This window comes from Dromiciops gliroides, chromosome 4, assembly GCF_019393635.1.
Source record: "Dromiciops gliroides isolate mDroGli1 chromosome 4, mDroGli1.pri, whole genome shotgun sequence".
Lineage (NCBI taxonomy): Eukaryota > Metazoa > Chordata > Mammalia > Microbiotheria > Microbiotheriidae > Dromiciops > Dromiciops gliroides.
In genome coordinates this window covers 219,682,085-219,707,133 of record NC_057864.1, presented here as the reverse complement: position 1 = coordinate 219,707,133, position 25,049 = coordinate 219,682,085, and the positions used below count along the sequence as shown (strand labels likewise).

General features: G+C 40.1%; 1 protein-coding gene across 3 annotated transcripts in view; it reads left to right on the top strand.

Moving 5' to 3' along the window:
• The window catches only part of C1QTNF1 (C1q and TNF related 1), a 72,871-nt gene extending 57,999 nt beyond the window's left edge, over positions 1-14,872 (top strand). For 2 of the 3 annotated variants that reach the window (XM_044002789.1, XM_044002788.1), the window contains exons 2-4: positions 8,486-8,678; positions 13,110-13,255; positions 14,128-14,872. In XM_044002789.1, coding sequence (XP_043858724.1) covers positions 8,497-8,678; positions 13,110-13,255; positions 14,128-14,678 — 879 coding nt within the window. In that variant the 5' untranslated portion in view covers positions 8,486-8,496 and the 3' untranslated portion in view covers positions 14,679-14,872. Of the gene's footprint in view, positions 1-3,552; positions 3,667-8,485; positions 8,679-13,109; positions 13,256-14,127 lie in introns of those variants that run through there. The other variant, XM_044002790.1, reaches the window with a different exon arrangement.
• Positions 14,873-25,049: the final 10,177 nt, after the last annotated feature.

Sequence of the window (25,049 nt, the reverse complement as noted above, 5' to 3'; positions counted from 1 at the left end):
TTCAAGAGACCTCTTGAAGCAACAGGAAAGGTAAGATTTTTAGTGTGGGAATTTTTACTAATGTTCAAGGCAGGTAAGTTGGTAGACTTGGGGGTTGAGTCCTGCTGGATTAGCCACAGTTTCATTAGTGCAGAATCTACTGGATAGTTAGAGGTAGGTACCCTTAGCCTATTGCTCATATGCTAATCCTATTATTCTTTTAGTGACATCAGCTAAATTTTGAATGGGCAGGAGATTGCCATTGAAAGGAGAAAATCACTAGTGACCATGTAAGGAAATCTCTCACTAGAGAAGGACCATATTCTTGGGAATAATGACATGTTCTTTACTTCCTAGATATTCATATATCCAGAGGCATGTTGTTACTCTGGAAGGATGGGCATGTCTCCAGTGAATTGGCATGGCTCCTAACACCATGGGGACTTTCCTTTTGAAAAAATCTTGAGAGTCTGTGGAACATTTTTTTCAATATTTCCCTAATGACAAACCTACATCGTTTGAAGTTTGATTTAGAGTAGCCATAATGAATAGCACAAAGAGCATTCAGAAGCTTCACTTTATACACAGCAAATGGGCAACAATAACAATATATGGAGGGGCAGCTAGGTGGCGCAGTGGATAGAGCACTGGCCCTGGAGTCAGGAGTACCTGAGTTCAAATCCGGCCTCAGACACTTAACACTTACTAGCTGTGTGACCCTGGGCAAGTCACTTAACCCCAATTGCTTCACTAAAAACAAAAACAAAACAAAAAACAAAACAATATTTGGAAACAGTCAGTGATGAAAGGGCTATGGGAAGACAGGCACATGAATAAGCAGTTGGTGAAGCTATTGGGAATTGGGAAAGTTATCCCAGAAAACAATCTGGAATCCTGTGAGAAACACGACAAAACTATTTGTACCCTTTGGTCCAGCTATTGGGTATATAGTTCCCTAAGGTTAAGAGAAAAAACAACAACAAAATAAAAACTTCAGAAAAAAGTCCCAAATAAACAAAAATATCCATAGCAACAATTTTTGTGGTAGCAAAAAGCTGGAAACAAAGTAGATACTCAGCAATTGGAAGATGGCTAAACGAATAGTGGTGTGTAAATTTTTTTGGGGGGGGGAGCTGGGCAATGGGGGTTAAGTGACTTGCCCAGGGTCACACAGCTAGTAAGTGTCAAGTGTCTGAGGCCAGATTTGAACTCAGGTCCTCCTGAATCCAGGGCTGGTGCTCTATCCACTGCGCCACCTAGCTGCCCCAGTGTGTAAACTTAATAGAATATGATTACTCAATAAGAAATGACAAATATGAGGAATTCAAAGAAACCTGGAAAGATTCAGATCAACTTATGCAGAGTGAAGGAAGTAGAACCAAGAGAATAATAAATATAATGATCCCAGTAATATAAAGGATAACAGCTTTAAAAGATGTCAGATTTCAGCTCAATTCATTGATCACACAACTCCAGAGGGCTTGTAACACCCCTTCTCTAGCTCACTCTGCCACCTCCCACTCAAACTTGCATTTTGGAAGCCCTAGAAAAGTGATTTCTATGACTTTCCAAGGATTTTAGGGATAATCCTGAAGGACTGTGCTGTTAGCATGGCTGTTATTGTCTCAACCCCAACTTCACTCCTATATTTCCCAATGACAACTAGTCAACAAAACTTAGTTATTAGAAAATATCTTTACTAAGAAGTTAGAACAACAATAGTTGGTACAAAATATTTCCCCCAAACATTGAGACACACTTTCCCATAAATGCACTTAATGTCCATGGGGAGAGTTGACTCAGTCTTAAAGCATAATGGAAATAAGGCACACATGTGGAGAACACATGTGACAAAGGGGTTCCTCCCAGCTGCTGGTCCTGGAAGTCCTTTTCTCCCCTTGTTGAGTCCTCATGAAGTTTCCCTTAAGTGCAACTCTCTAATAGGATCCTAGGGTTTGTGACTTTCTGGAGGCCATCGCTAGAACTTCTCTCAGCAATGATGTGGCATACTCCCTGAAGCTGCTGTTATCCTTGGGTGACTGTCTTTACACATCTGTTGTAAGTACTTCCATTGCTGTTAGTCACCAGTGGACAATGCTACTGGCACCATATATCTCTGACCACCAGGAGGACCCCTGGATTCCCCAAATGCACAAGATCTCCTGACGTTTTGCATAATGCTCTTTTACCTAAGATGAGGAAAGAACAAACAAAAAGAGACACAGGTGGCTGTGAGCTCGCTTCTGCCATAGCCAGGTGGGAGACAGGGCAACCACTTTTCCCCTAACCTGATTCTCAGGGCAATTCAAAGTAGTCCCACCCCATCAAAGGAAAGTCCTTTGAAGTCACAATTGGTCACTATATTGATCAGTATTATGATGTTTTTTTCTTTCAGGACAATGAGGGTTAAGTGACTCGCCCAGGGTCATACAGCTAGTAAGTGTCAAGTGTCTGAGGTCAAATTTGAACTCAGGTCCTCCTGAATCCAGGGCCAGTGCTTTATCTACTGCACCACCTAGCTGCCCCAATGGTGTCTTTAATGTAGCACTGTGGTGAAGAATAAGGAGTTTTCCCTTTGGACTTGGGTTGGAATCTGACTCTGCAAGTCACTTCATAAACCAATCAATAAACATTTGTTAAGTGCCTATTATGTGTCAGGCACTCTGCTAAGTGCTGTGGATACAAAAAGAGGCAAAAAACAGTACCTTCCCTCAAGTAGGTTACAGTCTAATGGGGGAGACAACATGCAAATAAATATATACAAAGCAAGCCACATACAGGAGAAATAGGAAATAATTAACAGAGGGAAGGCATAAGAATTAAGAGGAGTTGGGGAAGGCTTCTTGTAAAAGGTAGGATTTTAGCTGAAACTTAAAGGAATCCAGAGATGTCAATAGTTGGAATGGAGTGGGGAGAACATTCCAGGCATAGAGAGAATGCCCCAACCCAAGAGATGGGAGTGTCTTGTTCCTGGAATAGCCATGAGTCCAGGGTCACTAAATCTAAGATCATATTCTGGAGAATAAGTTGTAAGAAAACTGGAAAGGGAGGTGGGAGCTAGGTTTTGAAGGGCTTTGAATTCCCCAAAGAGCATTTTATATTTGTGCCTTGAGGCAACTGGAAACCACTGGAGTTTATTGAGTAGGGGTGTGTGTGTGTGGTGTGTGTTAGACATGATTGGACCTGGAATTTAGGAAAATCACTTTCTTTATTGGCTGAATAGAGGGTCTATTGGAGTGGGGAAGAGAGTATCCAAGGTGGAATTTGAACTTGTCTTGCTGATTCCAAGCTTATCACTCTTTCCAACACACTGTGCTTCTTTTCTCTGATATATAAATGATTAATACATAAAATGCATAAGAAAATGATAAATGTGTAAGAAAATACAATATTATCTCTACTAAGTTCTTGTTTCTTGTCTGAGGGACAATTTTTCATTTGTAAAACAAAATTAAAAACTCATTGTGAACTCAGTGAAGGATCAATTCTTCCCAAATACCTTTTACTTAATGCTTTAGGTTGCCTTTGTCTCATCCATCACTCAGGTATCCCCAAGGAAGTGATCCCCTGGAATCTTATCAATTACTTTACATATACAATGAAAAGAATTTGCGACAATCAAAGAAGAGAGTTCTTCCTGCACAAATTTCTAAAATGTCAGAACTAATGTCAGAATTATTGGAAAAGGTATTTATCATAATGTAATGCAAACTGTGGAAAATACAACTCATTTGGATAAACTGATGAAAGCAATCTTGTTGCTGTATAGTGACACCAATAAACTGATTTTTTTAAAAAGATAGAAGGGGCAGCTAGGTGGCGCAGTGGATAAAGCACCAGCCCTGGATTCAGGAGGACCTGAGCTCAAATCCAGCCTCAGACACTTGACACTGACTGGCTGTGTGACCCTGGGCAAGTCACTTAACCCTCATTGCCCCACAAAAAAAAAAAAAAGAGATAGACCTTTACAAATTTTCCCTCTTCATTTCCTCTTGATAAAGCTTAATTTTTCCTCAGTTTTGGACTGGGAGTACAAGAGATCTGCATTCCATTGCTAATACAAAGGTACAATAGTGTACAAATTACTTAAGAGAACAATAATTTTGATATGATTTCCTTATGTAACCCCAATAGTCATATGTGTCTGTGACTCAAAACATTGACCAGATCCAACTGGATTGAGCTGGTTTCCCCATTTTTAGTGATTTCTCTGCCAGTTCATTGCTGGACTTAGTTCCATACAGATGCATTTCATTTGTTGTGTTTTTAGTTCTGTGGTTTTAAAGGATGGATATTATTCAATGGAAATGTGCAAAAGTTAAAGAGCACATTTCAATGACTGTTAGAGGTATTGCTGTGGCTAATGGTGTTTCAAGGATCAATCAAGCCCACGATGAAATAAAATCAGTTACATCAAAGCACAAACAGGGCAGCTGACAATAAAAAATAGCGCCAGGAACCCAACAAGCTATTGTTAGGTGAAACAGCCTAATTCATTTTCAGGAAAGAATTAAAGACCTTTAGAGGAACTTAGAACCTTCAGGAATTGTTATAGATTCCTCTACAGTGAGGCATAGGTTTCTTGAAGTTGGAAAAACAGCGAGAATGCCAGAAAATGTAAAGAACAATTTGTTCTGATGACCATGAAGGAGGCTGAAAGGAGGCTCACTGTGGAGCACTTAGACCTTGGTCAGACATTAAAGACACCAAGGGACACCAGTGCATCTCAGGCCATCGACACTCATCCTGATTTTTGTCCTGGCACTGGACTTTGATGAATCTGGAAGAGAGAGTGAGGCTAACAACTTTGCATAATTCTGCTGCACTGAACTTGAATTCCCTTGTGAGTCAAGACATCACCTGTGATGTCATTAGTCCTCTTTGAAAACAAAGGACAAACAAAAACTGTTGCTAGGAAGAAAAAAGCAAGATAATACCAAAAATAATGGAGTACTGATGCTTCTCAAAGGTAATTTTTACTGATGGGATTCGTTTTTTCATTGAAGATCATATGAAAACTGGAAGTCATCTAGATGATCTTGTAAAGTTTGAGTGTTTTTGCTAAACATCTACCCCAAAAGTTTGGGTGACTTTTTATTTTCAGTGGACCTATAATTCTTGTCATCATTGAAGGAATGATGAACTGATAAACATATTGATATGTTGAGGAGAATAATTGTAGAATGGCAGAAATTACCCCCAAAAGATAAAATATGACAAAACACATCTTTGCACCATGCCACAAAAGGTTCACACACACACACACACACACACACACAGACAAAGAGACAGAGAGAGACAGAGAGACAGAAATGCTTCAGTGATCTGGGAATCTACCTGATTTAAACCCCATTGAAAACTGTTTGGGGAGGGTCTAATTCAACAATTTCTTGGTATCTTAAATCTGATATCAGAATGGAATGAGAAATCCCAATGTTATTCAACAGTTGACAATAGGAGATTTACTTAGCCACAGCAAGATGTGGTTATTCAATGAGGATGTGCATTGAAGACACTGCAAGTTGATTCATCTATCTGAGTGAAGCTGGGAGCCTCTGAATTGCTGAAGGTTGTCCACCAGCCAAGCATCTGAAAGCACCTGGAATTCCTTGTGGCTAAAAGTGGTGTTAACAGCCCAAAGCTTTAGTTCCCTGAAAATTTTGTCTCAAGGATAGTTTCAATACCTTTTGAGAAAAAACTAACTTAATTCTCATGGAGGTAAGGTGTTGGGACCAAAGTCCTACCACAAAACCTTTGACCTATAATTAAAGCTAAACTTGGGAAAATAGACTGTTTATCAAAGGTACGCTTAATATCCAAAGGAATATGTTGTTTTGTGACAAAGAATGTGTGTCATAATCTTGTGAACTCAATGCCAAATGGTGTAAAACAAACGATTGCAACAAAGCAGGATATATTGCATATTAAAGGGTTTTTTTTAAATGTAAAAAAATTATAAGGTTATTGTAGAAGTAAATAAATTTAATTATTTCACTTTGTCCCAGTTAACTTGCATTCCATAGCAACTAGCTTTGTGACCTTGGGCAAATCACTTACCTTCTAGACCTCAGTTTCTATACCTCTAAAACAATGAGGTAAGCTACTAATCTCCCATCCTGCTCTAGAACTCTAGGAATCTATAAGTAAAGCCAGATCTGATAGATTGGACTTCATTAGAGATTGACAGGCCATCTGACCCCTGTGAGATTATCATTCCCAAGGCTTAGTGCAAAGCATCAGGGCTAGGCTTCATATTGTAGAATCCTATATTACTTGACATTGTCCAAGTAATTGAGCCTTGAAGTGCCCAGTTTTGAACAGTGAAAGTATGTATGAAATTTTGCTTATTTCAAATTCAAGAATTGCCCTACCACAGATAATTGATCAAATACTGTACAGATTCTTTAAAGAACGAACATTTTGAGACTTTGTTAAGGATTTCAAGGTCTAAAGCTTCTTAAGAAAGCAAATATGAGAAGAGAAATGAAGGTTGGATTAGAGTAATATCATTTGAAAGGGGAAGGAATACTCTTTCTAAATTAGATGTTTCAGGAGGCATATTAAATAATTCCCTAGAGGACTATTGTAGTTAATGTACCTACTTTCCTAACCACCTAATTTACCAGGGAGGGAAAATGGGAGAAAATAATCCAGTATCACATAGAGTGCAATCTAGGGAAGATTTATACACTTCAGTGACTCCAAATTCACTTGAGATTTTTCTCCTTTTCTAAGTGGGTCCAGGAATAACAGTTCACATTTATATAGTCCTGAATAGCTCACATAACACTTTCTTTGTGTTATCTATGGCCCAGGAAGAGCCCTTCTTTCCATAAGCATCTTGGCTTTGGACTCACAAGGACTAGATTTCAGTCCTTGGGGAGAAGGCTTTTCTCACATTCTTTGGCTCCTTGCACTCACCCCAGAGTTCCACAGAAAATCGCTTAAATAAAACTTAGGGATGTATGGCTCATGCCTTGGGTCTCCCTTAAATTAAATAAACTAATTGAGCCCCTTCTAGAAGAGATACTCAATATATAAAGTAGATATCAGGTATAGGATAGCATTTATTTCCTTCACCACAAATTAAATGCTTAAAATCCCAGAGCCTCATCAGTACACATTAATGAATACTTAAAACATGAAAGAGTAGCCCATCACCTATTATATTCTCCTGGGAGTTAAAACAACTTTGTAGAACTGCTCAAAAGGTATTTTACATTCACCTTAGAGCTGAGTCAGAGTAACTCAGAAGTCCACATCTCTTGGCAAGACCTGGCATAGCTTCCATGTTTTTAGTCCCTTTAGCTAAAGAATCCTCTTGGTTGCTATTATTTTCTCCTCTGAGAAAGTGTAGGAGAGGGGGCAGCTAGGTGGCACAGTGGATAGAGCACCAGCCCTGGAGTCAGGAGTACCTGAGTTCAAATCCGGCCTCAGGCACTTAACACTTACTAGGTGTGTGACCCTGGGCAAGTCAATTGCCTCACACACACAAAAAAAAGTGTAGGAGAAATCTACTCCACAGCCAGGTTGCAAACTCTCAGTCACAAGGTTACCAATGGGACTGGAAATGATCCTTTCTCAGGATGGCTCTTCAGTGACCTGGGCTCTGGGAAAGAGATACAAAAAGGACTAGGGAGCTAGAAACCTCAGATCCAATCTCGGACTCATGAAAGCAAACCCACACTCTTGCTACCTCTCCCTGATGGAAATCCAAGGGATAGCCAAAAAGAGCAGAAGGCAGAATTTGTTTTTGTTTTTGTTTTTTTTAAATCTCTCTCATAGCCCATCGAGGGCAATTCTTCCTGGCTCAGTTGTCAATCATCTTCACTCAATCACAGGGACACAAAAAGACTAACAGGAGGTGCTTGCTAACCGTATCCTTTAGCACTGAGCCAGAGCACATTTCTGTCCGTGGAATCATACATGCCCAGCCCAATTTGTCAGATTGGGGCTTTCCTCAGTACCCCTTTTAATATTCCCAATAGTGCTGTGAGTTGGTGATGTAAGAATTATCTCCATTTTATAGACAAGGAAACTGGCTCACAAGGTTGAGGTAGCTTGCTCTTCATTCAACTAGTGACTCATGACACAATGTTTCAAAGCCACATCATCTGGCTCCTGGTCTAGTGCTCATTCCATCATATCTAATTTCCTTTGAATAACCAGGTGTTTAATAACTTGAACAGCAATGGTTAATGGCATTCTAAATGTGAGTTTCCATTTGTGTCACTCTTCAAGGTTTTGGAGAGGTCTCTGCTCTTGCGCTGGGGCAGCGACTGTTACTCAAAGCAATTAGCCAATCAGTTCCCAATTCTTCAGTCTCAAACAGATGGGCTCAGGTCCCAGGTTGTGGTTCGTATCATTATAGTTTATAAGGTCAAAAGGAGCCCTGGCCCAGGCATTTTCCCCATAGCTGTAGATAAGGGGTAGGCAAATTACTTACTATTTCATCTGCTATGGTTTTGACTCTCTAATCTTCCTGGTGTGTCTCTTTCTATCCTAGAGCAAGGAAAAATGATCGGCTCCTGCAAATTGGGATTCATTTTTGGATCCTGCCTTCTGCTGACTCTCATCTTGTGTGACACAGCATTGGGCAGGGCACCACAAAAGCAGCAACCTCAGAAGGACCAGGAGGAGACTCAGGAAGAGGTTAAGGTGGAGGACCTACCACCACCATTGCTGGATCAAACTGAAAAGTAAGACATTTGGAGCATTGGAGGCCTGGGAGTTGGGACCACATGAGCTATTTGTCCTGGTGATGTGGTATAATGAAAAGAGTCCTGTATTTGGAGTCAATGGACCTGGGTTCAAATCCTAACTCTTTTACTGACTGCCTTATAACCTTGGGATTTATTTATTCTCTAGAAATTTCACTTTATTCCTCTGTAAAATAAGAGAAATTGGAGTACATTGATTTATATGAGCTCTCATAATTCTAAATCCTATGATTTTTATGACTATGAGCCCTTAATCATTGGTTAATGAGGTTGATGCTGGGTGTCCCATCTTCACAAGCTTATCATTTAACCACTAGGTCTAAAGCCCTTAGCTAACAAGACTGGATTCTTGGATCCTAAGCCTGGCTTTTCTGCTAAATTACGATCCTCAGAACATTCTGCTTAGTGACTCAATTTCCTTATCTTGAGAGTGAATAAATCTTTTAGTCTGCCTGCACATAGCTAACTCCCAAGGCAGAAATTTCCTTTGATGAAGATCAGCAACGTCTATAACATATTTTCTTAGTTGCCTGGGATACTACAAAGTCAAGTGACTTGCCCAGATTTTCTGTGTCAGATTTCAACACAGGACCTCCTGACTTCAATACAAATACCCTTTCCTCTATATCATGCTACTTGTTGTACTACAGTTAGCTATATAAGGGCACATCTTTCTATATTCTTAGACTGTGAACTTATTTAGAGTGTCCTATTTATCTTCCTGTTTTCAGTATCTATCTAGCATAGGTGCTTAATAAATGGCTGAGTTAATTAAAAAAAATGAATAGGGGGCAGCTAGGTGGCACAGTAGATAAAGCACCAACCCTAGATTCAGGAGGACCTGAGTTCAAATCCGACCTCAGACTCTTGACGCTTACTAGCTATGTGACCTTGTGCAAGTTACTTAACCCTTATTGCCCTGCAAAAAAAAAAAAAAAAAGGTAAATAGTCCTATCCTTTTTCCACGTGTAGAAGAATATGGGGATGCACAAGATGAGGCAATATCACAGCAAATACCACCCTGATGGCTCCCTGTTTTGTCAGATCTCCAAAGCTAAGTAAGCAGGTTGGGGACTGGTTAGCATTTGGATGGGAGACCACCTGGGAATACCAGGTGCTATGGAGTTAATGTGAGCACCTGAGTGGCACAGTGGATAGAGTGCTGGGCTTGAAGACAGGAAAACTCATCTTCCTGAGTTCAAATATGCCCTCAGACACTGGCTCTATGACCTTGGGCAAGTCACTTAATTCTGTTTGCCTCAGTTTCCTCATCTGTCAATTGAGCTAGGAGAAGGGATGGCAAACCACTCCAGTATATTTGCCAAGAAAACCCTAAATGGGTCATGAAAAGTCAGACACAACTGAACAAGAGCACACACAAGAGCAAATAAGAATTTTAAATTCAAGGGGCAGCTAGGTGGTACGGTGGATAAAGCATCGGCCCTGGATTCAGGAGGACCTGAGTTCAAATCCGGCCTCAGATACTTAACACTTAGTAGCTGTGTGACCCTGGGCAAGTCACTTAACCCCAATTGCCTCACCAAAAAAAAAAAAAGAATTTTAAATTCACAAATTGAACTTCTACCATCTTGAATCATGCCTTGGTTGCCTCTACTGACCCTTGAAATAGCCACTATAGCTCTAGGTGGGAGGAGGTAACCAAAGTTACCAATATGGAGATAAGACAACATAGCAAGGTGGCAGAGTAGAAAAGAATGCTAAATGTGGAGTCAGTTAATCTGGGTTTCAGGGCTGGTTCCACTACTAATTCATCTATGTGACTTTGGGCAAGTCATTTAACTTCTCGGTAACTCACTTTCCTCAACTGCAGAAAGAGAGTTAGTCGATCTCTATGGTCCCTTTTAGTCTTGAGTCCTATGATTCATGTGGGGAATGATCATCGAATCATACATTTAGGACTAGAAGTTCTGATCCAACCCCTTCATTTTACAGATGAGGAAATGAAGACCCCAAGAGCAACTTGTCTAACCTTGCGCTGGTAGTGTGGAGGTAGAGGGAGACTTAGGACCCAGCTCCTTTGACTCCAAATCTTTTATTTTTTCTACTCCACCACATTGTCTCCTCTTGTTCTCTTACAATATCTATCTTCTTATTGATGTAGCAAGATCAGAGAAGGCTGTTCCATGAAAAAAATTTGGAATCTATCTCCACTTGTCCTGAATGTGTAGACTCCAACATATCTGGGATGTTGTAATGATATGTATAAAGTACATCGAGTTCCATATAAAACAAAAACAAAAACAAAAACAAACAAAAAACCCAACCTATGTTGAAATTGTCACCTCATTTCTTTTACTTCTTAGTTGTCTTGAGAGCTGAGCTCACTTGTTCCTTAGCCATGTTTTGAGGACATAGGAAAGGGGACCTGAGCTGGGTTGAGAGTGAAGCCGGCAACCTCTGCACTTAATTTTCTGTCTAAAAAAGAAAAAAATCTAGAATTAAGAGAGTTAGGCTGTGTCTAGATGCGATGAATCTGAAAAGCTGGGTAGCCATGGGCAGGTCATTTCGTTTTCATAAGCCTTATGTAACTCTAGTCTAAAACTTTAAGCCTAATGAGAATGCTATTTCCCAGTCTGTGTAGGACCAGCTGTGATCCCGAGTTCCTAGTCAAAAATTGTCCTTGGCCCAAGATATCTCAGTGCAATTCAACAGGACACCACTAGGTGGTAGCACGAAACTGTTGCCTTATATGTGGTCCGAGTGATTTTTCTGGTCCGTGCATTTTCAATATGTAAACATTACGATAGAACATAGAAGGTTAGAACTGATTGGGATCTTGTAGATACTTTAAAAAATAACCTTCTTATGGAACAGATGAATAAACCATGTGTAAGGTGTTCTATGTAACTTAGATTCACTGTGTTAGTTAATCTAAGAGGCCATGTGTTATCACGGATAAATTTAGAATCAGGAAAACCAAGATTTAAGATCCAGCCTCAGAAACCGATTAGCTAGGTGACTATGGGCAGGATACTATGTAACTCTAGCCAGACTGTGGGCAGCTAGGTGGCACAGTGGATAGAGCACTGGGTCTGGAGTCATGAAGACCTGAGTTCAAATCCAACCTTAGACACTAACTCTCTGATCCTGGGCAAGTCACTTAACCCTGTTTGCCTCAGTTTCCTCATATGTAAAATGATCTGGAGAAGGAAATGACAAACCACTACAAGTATCTTTGCCAAGAAAACCCTACACAAAGAGTCAGATATGACTGAAAAATTCAGTATCAGTAGCAAGGCTCAGTCTAGATGCTATGAATCTGTCAAGCTTTAAATTATATTAGGGATGTGATCTGTGCTGGTATTAGGATTAAGATCATAAGTCCTTAACTTGTTGATGACCATGTTCATATGGATTATTGTTGTGCTGTTAGTAGCATGCTGTAGTCATAAGAGTACTAGATTTTGAGTCAAAAGCCCTGGCTTTAATATCCAAACTGCTACCGACTATCTGTGTGACCTTTGATCAGTCACCTTAACTTTCTGGGACTCAGTTTCCTCATCTTTAAAATAAGGGAGTTGTGGGGCAGCTAGATGGTGCAGTGGATAGAGCACCGGCCCTGGAGTCAAGAGTACCTGAGTTCAAATCCAGCCTCAGACACTTAACACTTACTAGCTGTGTGACCCTGGGCAAGTCACTTAACCCCAATTGCCTCACTAAAAAAAAACCAAAAAACAAAATAAGGGAGTTGTTATAGGTCATCCCTTAAGACTTTTTCTAGTCCTAAACTGATTCATTTTCATCTTTGTAGCTGTATCACCTAGCAGAGTTTCTGACATATAGTAGATACTTAATAAATGCTTGATGGTGGGCTGATTTTTTTAAATGTTGATCCATCGTTGGTGTAAGTAGCAGCCAAACAACTTTGCATCTTTCATTAATTATTTTTCTAATTAACAAAGATTAGCACAATACCTTGCATGGTAATAAGTAGATGCTTGATAAACATTTGTTCATCTGTTGGGTTAACAAAAAGCAAAAGACCCCTTCTAAGTATTAAAGGGGAAGGGTGCAGAGATGGGGAGCAGGGTGGAATTTAGACTTGCATTCATTCTTCTTTGAGAAAAGGCTAGATACTGCTTCGATGAACAGCTGCTGGAATCATATTTTAAGAACTCACAGAATCAAACATTTAGAGCCAGAAGGGACCTTAGAGTCATCTTGTCCAACTCTCTGTTTTTCAAAGCAGAGGAAACAAAGGTCCAGAGAGATTAAGTGATTTGTCCAAGGTTATACACTGGCAAAACTAGGATTTGATCCTGGGTTCTTGTACTTGAAATGTGGTTCTCTTTCCACATTCCTGTGGAAGTTATTCAGTGGAATGACTGAAAGAGGTTATTCCTTAGTTAGGAGGTCTCATTTTCTTTTTTATAATCCCTTTTCATTCAGGGTTGAAGATCATCATGAAAAGAACAACCCCAGCCTGGAAGAGCAGCCGTCTGACTCTAAATGTTTCCGCTGTTGTGACAACCCCATGTACCAGCCAATGTCAATGCCAATGCCAATGCCTCAGATCAACATCACTATCTTAAAAGGTCAGGGAGATGGTCTTGTTCTTTGAATGCTTAAAAAAACGAGTATAGGAGATTACACCCCAAACTTGAGCACAAATTCTCTAATTAGAAGGGAGAGAAATTTTCCAGGGCAGGTTGGGCGGCAAGGTCAATGTGACTCTTTGCCCAGAGGGGAGAAAAGGAAACTCTTTCCCCCTTTTGAGATTCTTGGCAAGGTTGTGATTACCTCTTGGAGATGAATCCCCAGGATAACACAGAGCAGAACAACAGGGCTTAGAGACAATTTAGGTCTCTTCTCCCCATACTTGCATTCTTGACTGCAAGTTTCTTTGTTCTTTGTTTTGAGGTTTGGTGCTCCCTAGCCTGTATTCTGAAATGCCACCTGAACGCCACAATACTTCGAGCATCAGATAACCTTGCACAACACTGCAAAATCTAACTGGGAACACATGTGACCTGGATTTTGTGGTGAGGAGGCTGGATCCTGGAGTTCCGACATCTGCAGTTAATTCGCTTAAAGTGAGCCATGGGCTTGGTCACTGAAACTGCTGCTTTTGGATAAACCCATATGTTCCCTTTTTCCTTGCCAGGGCTTTCAAGAAAAAAAAAATTGTTGGTTCTGGATCAAAATAGAAAGTTCCTTGGGGTTGATGCTGTTTGGATGGATTGTTTGGGAATCAAATCATCCCTATGCCTAGGATATGAAAAATAAAGTTGGGATAGCCAAAGTAGAAGTTAGGATTTTCAGGGTTGGCCCATGAATGAAGGATTAGTCTGGGAACCCTTGGTCAGGTGCTGAGAGTGTGAAGAAAGAGAGAGTGAAACCTCATTCCTGGGATAACAGAAGGGTGGACCATTTATTGCCATATTTTGTTTTTTAATATCCCTTTTAGGTGAAAAGGGTGACAGAGGAGAGCGAGGCCTCCAAGGGAAATATGGCAAAACAGGATCCATTGGTGCCAGGGGCCATATTGGACCAAAGGGACAGAAGGGTACAATGGGGGCTCCTGGGGACCGATGTAAGAACCACTATGCAGCCTTCTCAGTGGGACGGAAGAAGCCCTTGCACAGCAATGATTACTACCAGACACTGATTTTCGACATGGAATTTGTCAACCTCTATGGTCACTTCAACATGTTCACAGGTAAATTCTACTGCTACGTGCCGGGCATCTATTTCTTCAGTCTCAATGTGCACACTTGGAACCAAAAGGAGACTTATCTCCACATCATGAAGAATGATGCTGAGGTGGTGATACTCTATGCCCAGGTGAGCGACAGAAGCATCATGCAGAGCCAGAGCCTGATGCTGGAGCTTCAGGAGCAGGATGAGGTGTGGGTACGGCTCTTCAAGGGGGAGCGGGAGAATGCCATCTTCAGTGATGAGTTTGACACCTACATTACCTTCAATGGGTATCTGATCAAGCACAATGCTGAGCCATAAGCCAGCTCATCAGCCTCTTTCCTAGTCCCAGAGGTTAAATACAATTTTTGATCTTTCTGTGGCCTTCTCTCCGTGATAACCAAGCACCAGGCTGAATCCCTCCTGAAATGCCACTCTCCTCCTGGATTGCTGCTTCCACTCTACCTACATCCCACAGGATTCTTATTAAATGAAAAATGCTCTCTATTCCTAAATTTTGCAATGCCCTTTTGTGAATCCGTAGAAAACACATGAAATTATCAGGGAGGGGAGTATGGGAGAATGAAGTACTGGGGACAGCTTAACAGCTTAGTAATATAGCTGGGTTTCCCAGAAGACAATTTCCACTCCCATTACTGGAACTAATTAGCAAACATTCAAAGGGTTACTAAATAGAGCAAAGTAAATCATGGAAAATAAGAGATATAGTCTCTTTGTCTTCCCACTGAAAGAAATTTTCCCCCAGAGAAAGTTGGGTTTTTGCACATAGTTCCAGAAAATTCTTTATAGCTCCCAGTACCAGTGGTGGTTGGACCATAGGAAAGTTGGGGAAAGAGTTGTTATATGGTTAGGTCAATTCCTACCCGCTCCATTACCAAGCCTCCCCAGGAATCAACTGGATTGATTTCTTGTCCTCTCATGCCCTTTTGGGGCTCCTGACAGGATGAGGAGTGTCATTGTGAAAGTGAAAAGGCCATCCTCAAAGAGTACCTATTAACCCTGCCTGCTGTGAGGTATCTGAAGGTAGGAAAGTCCCTCAGGTGCTGCCTGCTCACCTGACACAATTGGTGTCCCCATGGTGTCAGCTATCCCTTTGCCTAACTCCAACATAGCATACCTTATTATTAAAAGAGCCAAGCAGAGTTTGACTTTGCTTCTCTTTACATTCATGGTTTCTTCTAACCTGATGTCTGATTTCTGTTCTGCTTTTACTTGGGTCAGATGAGTAGCTTAAAAAAACCCAGGTCATTTTTGCTGCCTTCTTGTTTGTTTAGTGATATGTGTAACCATTGCAGAGCTAAGCCTGCCATCCCTATGGTTTCCTGTTGGATTCCTCACTCTCCTTGTGGTATAAGTTGTGGCTATTTATGGTGATGGCACAGCACAAGACAGCCCAATACATTCTTATCATCCATGTCTCAGGACCCTAGTGACTAGTTGAGTGAACTACCAGTCAGGAACTAAGAAATTCCATCTTTAGATAAAAGAGATGCTCCCTGGGCCCCTCTTGTAACCTTATCATTGTTGTGAATACAAGACAAACATGGGTACAGGAAATATTGTGCCTAAAATTATGCTTTCCTCCCAGTTCAGAACTGGGCAGAAAGGGAAGTGAGATTTCTGTGTTCAGTGATTTCCCCAGTAAGCAGAGGGCAAGACAGAACATCACATGAGGTAGAAAGTAATGTGGGTAAATACCAGGGCTAGGTGTATTAGAGAGGGGAGGAGGTCTTTTTGCCTATCAGATCATCAGTTTTCCTTTCATACTGATTTCAATCCTATTACCGGTGGCAAGCAGAACTTTGTAAGGTACCAGGAAGAACATTGGACTGGTGTGTAAGGTTAGTGTAGCTAACTGATGAAAGCCATGTTGAAGTTTCACTTAATGGTAGAGTGTAGTGGGGTTACACACTCCATTTGTTTTGACCTACCAGAGCCCCTAGGACAATCTTTAGCCAATTCCCTGGAGGAAGGACATTCCTTCTCCTCACCCTATATTTCTGACTTTCGGCTCTAGCTATAGTTGATCTTCTGTGTTCTCCTGGGATCAGCTCTGGGTCCTGGAGGTTAGGGTCAGTAGTCCATTTTATCCCATTTGAAAGTCACATTTTAAAAAAAAGTCACACTTAAAATTATTTTTCATTTTTTTTAGACTTGTTTTTGTTTTTGTTTTTTGGTGAGGCGATTGGGGTTAAGTGACTTGCCCAGGGTCACACAGCTAGTAAGTGTCAAGTATCTGAAGCCAGGTTTGAACTCAGGTCCTCCTGAATCCAGGGCCAGTGCTCTATCCACTGCACCACCTAGCTGCCCCCAATTTTTTTTTCAAAACAACTAGTGAGCAGAGAACTCCCTACTTAGTTTCTTGGTGATCCCTAAATACTATTTTTAAAACACAATTTAACGTTGGGAAAATGTTTTTTTCTGGGTGTATAGAAGTTGTCAGCTGAATTATTTGTGTCTTCAGCCCTGGCTTTCTTGTCTTCCATCCTTTTGGATGGAGAGAGAAGGGCAGTAACTTAGGTCTCTCTTCATCCCTGGCTATAAGATCAATTTCCTAAACTTAGCCAGTACAGAACACTTCTGGACAGTTGACTGTTCTGATAAATTCAAAGTCCATGACAAGGTGCATATAATGTGAGCCTGCTGGCCGATTATGCAGTTTTCCTGGTTGCTTGTCTTTGGAAATAGCATCTACCATTAAAAGGGCGCCAGGCCTTCATCTGAAACAACCTGGAGGGAGATACTCTGGGCTCAATGTGTCCCTTGTCTGTACCCTGCTTTGTTGGATTAATGAGGGCGGCTTCTTGCCCATCAAAAGTCATCATTGTGCCAAATCCGAGCAGTGCAGCTGCTCTTTGTATTTTCCTTCTCCATGCCCTTTGCCAACGAGGATAAGTATCCAGCTGTCCTTTACCCCTACTGCCAGCAGTTTATGAAGAAGCTGCCTCACTCCCTCTGGCGCCAGCAGGTTGGCCAACAGCTGTTTTGTTTTTTTTTTTAAACTTTGTCTATCGCTAGTGGACAAGGAGGCTGCTATTACATACACCCCTGGAGCTGTGGCACAGGCAGGCAGCTGTGATTCTGCTCTCTGGTGCTGGTGGACACCTGTTCTTTTCCTCCCACAGTTAATAGCCACTGGATATAGGAGCATGTCATTTGTTTACACTTAGCTGGAATCAGGTCATGGGGAAACCTGCAGCTTGCTTTTTTTTTCCCACCCCAAAAAGTGAGTCAGACTTTATCTATGGGCCCGCCGTCCACCCTCTCTCTAGGGATGGAGGCCAACTCAAGAAGAAAATGCGAAATCCTAGACTGACCCTTGGCCAACATGTGAAATAGGCCAAGAAACCTCACTCTTACTTTCAAAGTCCCACTCATGTTTCGAAGCTTTGCTCCCTACCATTGCTCCCGGTGCTACTCACTGGCTACCTATGGCTCCTACCATGGTGCTCCAAACTCAGGATTCATCTCTTTCCCTTCTCCACTTCCAAATCAATTTTTCTATGACACATTCTATCCTATACAGCTCTCACCTTGTTGTCCCTAGAAAGGATCTTTCATTCATTGAATATTTGCTGAGTGGAACCCCAGAATAGTTCATTAAATATTCTTCCTTCTCCTCACTAAGCTTTTTGAAGGCAGGGACCATAGATCTTTATCCTTGTATCCTCAGTACCTTGTGTAGTGCCTTGCATATACTAGCTGCTCAACATGTGATTTAAAAAAAAATCAGACCAAATATTTGAGTGCCTCCTATGTGCAAGGCACAGCCAAGAGTACAAAGATGAATAAGGCGTTTCTTCTACTCAGGGTGAATTGCCCATAATAGTTCTATATATTAGCCCTCCCTATGGTGAAATCTACTTTTTTTTGACAGTGTCTATAGAGTCCTTCCACACCCTGCCTCTTACATGTCTTGGTAACCTGGCAAAAGTGAGATAGAATGTATGGTCAGTGTATTTTAACAAAGGACTCTTGAAGATTCTAATTTCTTAAACACAGAACTATGGATTTAGAGGTAGAATCTTGAGGTTCAACTCCCTTCCCTTCATTTTACAAATGAGGAATCTGGGGCCCAGAAAGATAAATTACTTGTCCAAGGTCACACGGGTATTAAGGGTACAGGGCCAAGACTTGAAGCCAGATGCCCTAAGTACAAATCCATTATTCTTTCCACTGTACTATCCTGTCTCCCCAAACAAAAGAACGAATCTCTTAGGTTAATAATAATTTACATAGCTAAAAGCACGTTATACTCATGATGTGCTAATTTGCTTTGTTATGACATTCCCAAGAGGTAAGCAGGGCAAGGATTATTATCCTCACCTTACAGATGAGGAAGTCTCAGAGAAGTTAAATGACTTCTCCAGGGTCACACAGCTTATAAGTGACAAATGTAGGTACTTAAACCAAGTTGTCCTAGTACAGATTTATTGAGTATTCCACACTGTCTCTCGATAGCATCGTAAACAGTAGCATGAGTTGGGATTGAGGAGTTTTCCTAGTGTCTCTGATCATTTCATATAGGTGTAGGGTGAGATCTATTCAAGGATGGCCCCAACTAAAGTTGTAGGGTGACAATAATAGAAATACACAATGATGCTTATGATGTTAGAGTTGCTAAAATATACTATTCCATACTAGTGAAAACTGGGACAAAATGGTCAATTCATGCCTACGTTGTTATGTTCCAATATTATTAATCTCTACCTGAAGATGATCTTACAATAAAACAGGACACACTGCATTTTACTACTAAAGTCTGAGTAAGTAACAAAGTACCAAAGAAGTAAAATTTATTGCATAATTTCAATTATTCTGTTAGGTTCAGGAGATTTCAATCATCCAGACATCTGCTGGAGCTTTTCCTCTGCTAAAAGCAAAGCAGCTAACACATTTTTGTTTTGTTTTGTTTTTTGGCAGGCAGTGGGGGTCAAGTGACTTGCCCAGGGTCACACAGCTAGTAAGTGTCAAGTGTTTGAGGCTTGATTTGAACTCAGGTACTCCTGACTCCAGGGCCGGTGCTTTAACCACTGTGCCATCTAGCTGCCCCTGCAGCTAACACATTTTGATTTGCCTTAATGATAAATCCCCACCCCACCCCACTCCATCCCTGCCCCCGGCCCAGCAACCAGTTCCTCTACTTGTTAGTAAAAATCACAGGAAGCCTACGGGAAGTATCCATTCCCTCCTAGAGTTGGTGATATAGAAGAAGAGGGAATTCAGACACAGGGTGACCTACACCCTAGATTTGGGGAAAACAGATTTCAAAAGGTTCAAAGGAAGGATAGAAATATAGAATCCCAATGGACTACAAGGGAATTCTACAAGGAGAAGTCAGCCCAGAAGAAGCTTTATTCAAGAATAAAATTATGAAGACACAAGGGGAAATAATTCCAATGAAGAGGAAAAGATGAGAAATAAATGGAGAGAAATGCAGAAAAACATGCACCAGGAACTCACAAACCAACTTAGAGTTTAAAGAGAAATGTACAGAAGATAGAAGCAAGGTCAGGGGAAAGAGGATGATCATAAGAATGTAGGATGGTCCTATAAAAAGTGTCAGGAGAGCTAAAATTCAGAATGAACTGAGGCTGGTGAGGGAATTTAAGAACAACAAATAAGGTGTTGTTGTTTTTTTTAATATATAGTGGAAGAAATAAAAGGATCGAAGAAAGGGTAAGATTTCTGCTTGGGATGAATGGGATGATGATAACTGAAAACAGTGCAAAAAGAGCTATTGAGTTAATTTTTTGCTACTGTTTTCTCTGCCAAGGTGATACAAGACATTTGTAGTGGAAGGACAGAACAAAAATAGCTAATAAGGCCCTCAAGATAAGTATGGAGATAGTAAGAAAGCACCTAGATACCTGTGAAGAATTCAAATCACCTGGCCCTATATTATTGGTTATTGAAAGATCCCATATATCTGAAAGATGATGGGAAATAGATGCTACACCCAGAAGGTTCAGGAAAAAAAGTTGGGGATTGTTTTACAATTGCAATATAATACATAATAATATAATATTGAAAACATCTTTTGTACCAAATGATCACCTAAAGTGTTTTAAATGCTTTAAAATCTTTTGCTTTGGTGCAACTAGTATTAGCCTATATTCATATTATACAAATCATGTAATTAATAATAATGTTTCAAAGCAAATATTCAAATTGATATTTGTAAAAAAAATAAAAGTGACTGTGAGATTTCACAAAGGAGTAATGGGGTGCTTACTCAAAACCAGAAAAGGATCTGTTAAGATTAGCAAAAATGTTTTGATAACTTTGAGACTGTCAGATCTGTATTTTTCCCCACTCTTCTCAGATAGGGAAAAGGTTAGCATAACAAGCACTCTCCTCTTATGTATTAATGTTAGCTTTTAGAGAGAACAGAATCCTTTAAGTGAGACTTGTGGATCCAAAGTGGATGATATTACCATCTAGTAGCATTTCTGGTAGTTTGAGGCACTTAATGAGGTCCTTTCCCAAAAAGCTTCAAAGTGGAGAGGTTTCTTTCCTCAATGTACTGGCATGGAGATTTTAAGCTTGGGAATGAAAGTCTTTACCACAATACCATTGTTTTACAGCGACCGAAAAACTTTTCATACGCAAAATTGTAAAGGTAACCTGCTATTTAATTTTTTTTTTTTTTTGCGGGGCAATGGGGGTTAAGTGACTTGCCCAGGGTCACACAGCTAGTAAGTGTCAAGTGTCTGAGGCCAGATTTGAACTCAGGTACTCCTGAATCCAAGGCCGGTGCTTTATCCACTGCATCATCTAGCCGCCCCGTGCTATTTATTTTTATTCTTTCTTAACATTATCCGACTAGCCAATGGGTCGAGAGATTTTGGAGAATGGCAGTCAGTTTATGCTTCGTGCTGTAGCAGAAGGAAAATAATTGTCTATGAGAAAAAATAGGTATTGAATAAGTATGCATTTTCAATAAAGATTTAATAATATGAATAATATTCAATAATGATTTCAAGAATAATTCAATAATGCAATTTCCAAAGATTTAATAATAATTCAAAATCAGTCATCGACATTTAATAATCAATAGCTTACAATCTATAATCAATAATCCTCTCTTTGGAGGACTCAAAAGTACATGTGAGCAAATAAGGGCTGAATTGAATGTCCTAGGCAGCCAGTGTGCTTCTAGATGAAAGTTTGATATTACAAATGTTATAAATATTATAGGAGCTAAAACCATGATGGTTTCTTTAAAACCTCAATATGTACTAAGTTTCTTATTTCTGTTTTCTCAAGTTTTTTGTATGAAACAACTGTAGCTTAATTGCTGTGTACTTCTTTCTTTCTTGTGGAGAAAAGGCAGACACTGGTACAATAGAGAAACCATACATACCAAATAAAACCAAATAACCCTAAAATAAAAATAAGCGAAGGTCTAAAATCCCTTTCCACATCTTTATAAAGTTAGGTTCCCTTTTTTTCCAATATGCTTTGTGAAATTATAGATACTTTCAGGTTGGTCAGGGATGGACTTAAGGGCAACACTTTATATATAATTGATGTAGAAGTGTATATGGATAGCTCTGAGATAAGGCTAAACTACTGTGTTCTTTCAGGTGGAGGTGGATGGATGGGGTTGGGGCAGACCAGTTTTGGCCTGAAAGGTTTTTTTTGTTTGTTTGTTTGTTTGTTTGTTTTGCTTTTTTTTAGTGAGGCAATTGGGGTTAAGTGACTTGCCCAGGATCACACAGCTAGTAAGTGTTAAGTGTCTGAGGCTGGATTTGAACTCAGGTCCTCCTGAATCCAGGGCCAGTGCTCTATCCACTGCGCCACCTAGCTGCCCCAGCCTGAGAATTTTGAAAAGAGTAGACTGCCTGAGACAGGCAGGTGAGAAAGTCTCCTTGAAGTCAATTGGAAGATGATTGGATAGACTCTGTGATAGAACTGAAAGAGAATCAAGGAGCTGGCAGCAAAGGGGTGGTAGTAATAGGTGATCAGGGAGAGAGTAGAGAGCTGAGCTGTGGCAGAGAGAGGAGCATATGGCAGCTGAAGAGGCAATTGTAAAGGACCTTTTGGGTCCATGCATGTATCTTGGAACAAAGTATTCAGACTGATGCTGCCTGCAGTTTACAATCACCACTTTAAGAACTGAGGAGGGGCAGCTAGGTGGCGCAGTGGATAAATCACCGGCCCTGGATTCAGGAGGACTTGAGTTCAAATCTGACCTCAGACACTTGATACTTACTAGCTGTGTGACCCTGGGCAAGTTACTTAACCCTCATTGCCCTGCAAAAAAAAAAAAAAAAAAGGAACTGAGGAAAGCTTGAAAAGGTTTTACTTTCCTTAAATTCCTCTCTCTGTGCCTGTTTACTAATAGATACTTATATATGCTCTTTTCTACTAATTGATTAAGCTGTTTATTTTATTTTAATTTTTTGTGAGGCAATTGGGGTTAAGTGACTTGCTCAGGGTCACACAGCTAGTAAGTGTTAAGTGTCTGAGGCTGGATTTGAACTCAGGTCCTCCTGAATCCAGGGCCGGTGCTCTATCCACTGCGCCATCTAGCTGGTTTTTTTCCCTCATTTTAATTTAATTTATTTTTTTTTTTTGCAGGGTAATGGGGGTTAAGTGACTTGCTCAGGGTCACACAGCTAGTAAGTGTCAAGTGTCTGAGGCTGGATTTGAACTCAGATCCTCCTGACTCCAGGGCCAGTGCTTTATCTACTGCACCACCTAGCTGCCCCCAAGCTGTTTATTTATCTTGATCTTTGTTTCATATAAAATTCCATGTTCAATAGCAAAATCTGTATATTCCCATAACTCTATACTTAGTGTACATTGAACAAAGGGCAATAGAGAAAATGAGAGGTTAGCTGGAAAAACATGAAATTTAAATAGGTCAGAGATCTAAATCTTTGCTTGAAATGAAACATTTTCCTAAATGGGGGCTCTGAGCTGTTATTTTATTTTATTTTTATTTTTTCAATCTTAATAGTATTTTATTTTTCCCATTTACATGTAAAGATAATTTTCAACATTTATTTTTATAAGATTTTGAGTTCAAAATTTTTCTCTCTCCCTCCTCCCTCCCCAAGACAAAGCAATTTGATATAGGTTATATATGTGCAATCACATTAAACATATTTCTGTATTAGTCATGTCGTGAAAGAAGAATCAGAACAAAAGGGGAAATGAGCTGTTATTTTATTAATAACTTTTTGTCTTATATTAACTCCCTAACCTAGCAGAGAAAAGGATCCAAGGAGAACAAGGGTCATTTGTTCCTGGACTAGAAAGTGAGCTCAATTTCTGTATGGGGTGTGACTGCTCAAACTGGAGGTCCATCAAGCAAAACTTTAGACTCACTGGAAGAGGACTGGGTGGGGAATAAAATGAAATCCAAAAGAAAGGTTATGCTTCTGGGCAGCCTAATGGAAGAGAAAGGTGTGGTTTGGAAAGAATCAGCTCCTCTCTCTCTTTTTTTGTTGGGAGAAGGAATAAAACAGTGAGTGTTTTCAAGCAACTTTGTTCTACAGTGACACCTTCTGGTTTCTTTAGAGTAAAAAACCAAACCCTGTCATTCCTCCCCCTAGCCCCCCCAAATCCCAAAACCTTTTAGTTTTTCTGCCTTTGCGTACTTATAAAGGACAATTTATTTCTGCAGGGTTACTTTCATGCTAAAATAGCAGATTGTAGTTCACATTTTGATAGCACAGTGGCATGCTAACTGGGGTTCAATATATTTATTACATTACACTTAAATCCATAAGTTTAAAACTAAACAAAGCAATAAATATAATCTAGTAGTTATGTAACTGAGTTTTGTATTAAATATTTCTGATGAGGTAAGTGTGTTATAGATAAATAAAACTAATTCAATGGGGCATAGAAAATGAGGTGGCTTTTTCACAGTTGTCCATGCTCATATGCACAGTTCCAAAAGTATAATAAATAGGCAATTCCATGATAAATTTATTGGAGGTAGAAATATAGATAGTTTGAACAGAAAAGACAATTAACTACATTATATATACAAAGTGACTCATCACCAAGTTTCTCACATACACTGTATTAATCAATCCCTTCACAATTTATTTATTTATTTTATATATATATATATATATAGTGTGTGTGTGTGTGTGTGTGTGTGTGTGTGTGTGTGTGTGGCAATTGGGGTTAAGTGACTTGCCCTGGTTCACATAGCTATTAAGTGTTAAGTGTCTGAGGCCGGATTTGAACTCAGGTGCTCCTGAATCCAGGGCCAGTACTCGATCCACTGCGCCACCTAGCTGCCCCCTTCACAATTTATGTTCTAATTAGTCCCAGTTCTTGTGAGCTACATTATTCTTTTTTTTTTTTTTTTTTTTTTTTTTTTTTTTTTTTTTAGTGAGGCAATTGGGGTTAAGTGACTTGCCCAGGGTCACACAGCTAGTAAGTGTTAAGTGTCTGAGGCCGGATTTGAACTCAGGTACTCCTGACTCCAGGGCCAGTGCTCTATCCACTGTGCCACCTAGCCGCCCCTTACATTATTCTTTTAAAAAATATTTTTACGTTTAGAATGTTATTTTCCCAAATTACATGTAAAATACAAATGTTGACATAAATTTTTTTTAAAACTTTGTGTTCCAAATTCTCTTCCTCCCTCCCTCCTCATCCCCCCCAAGAACTCAAGCAATTCAATATAAGCTATACATGAGC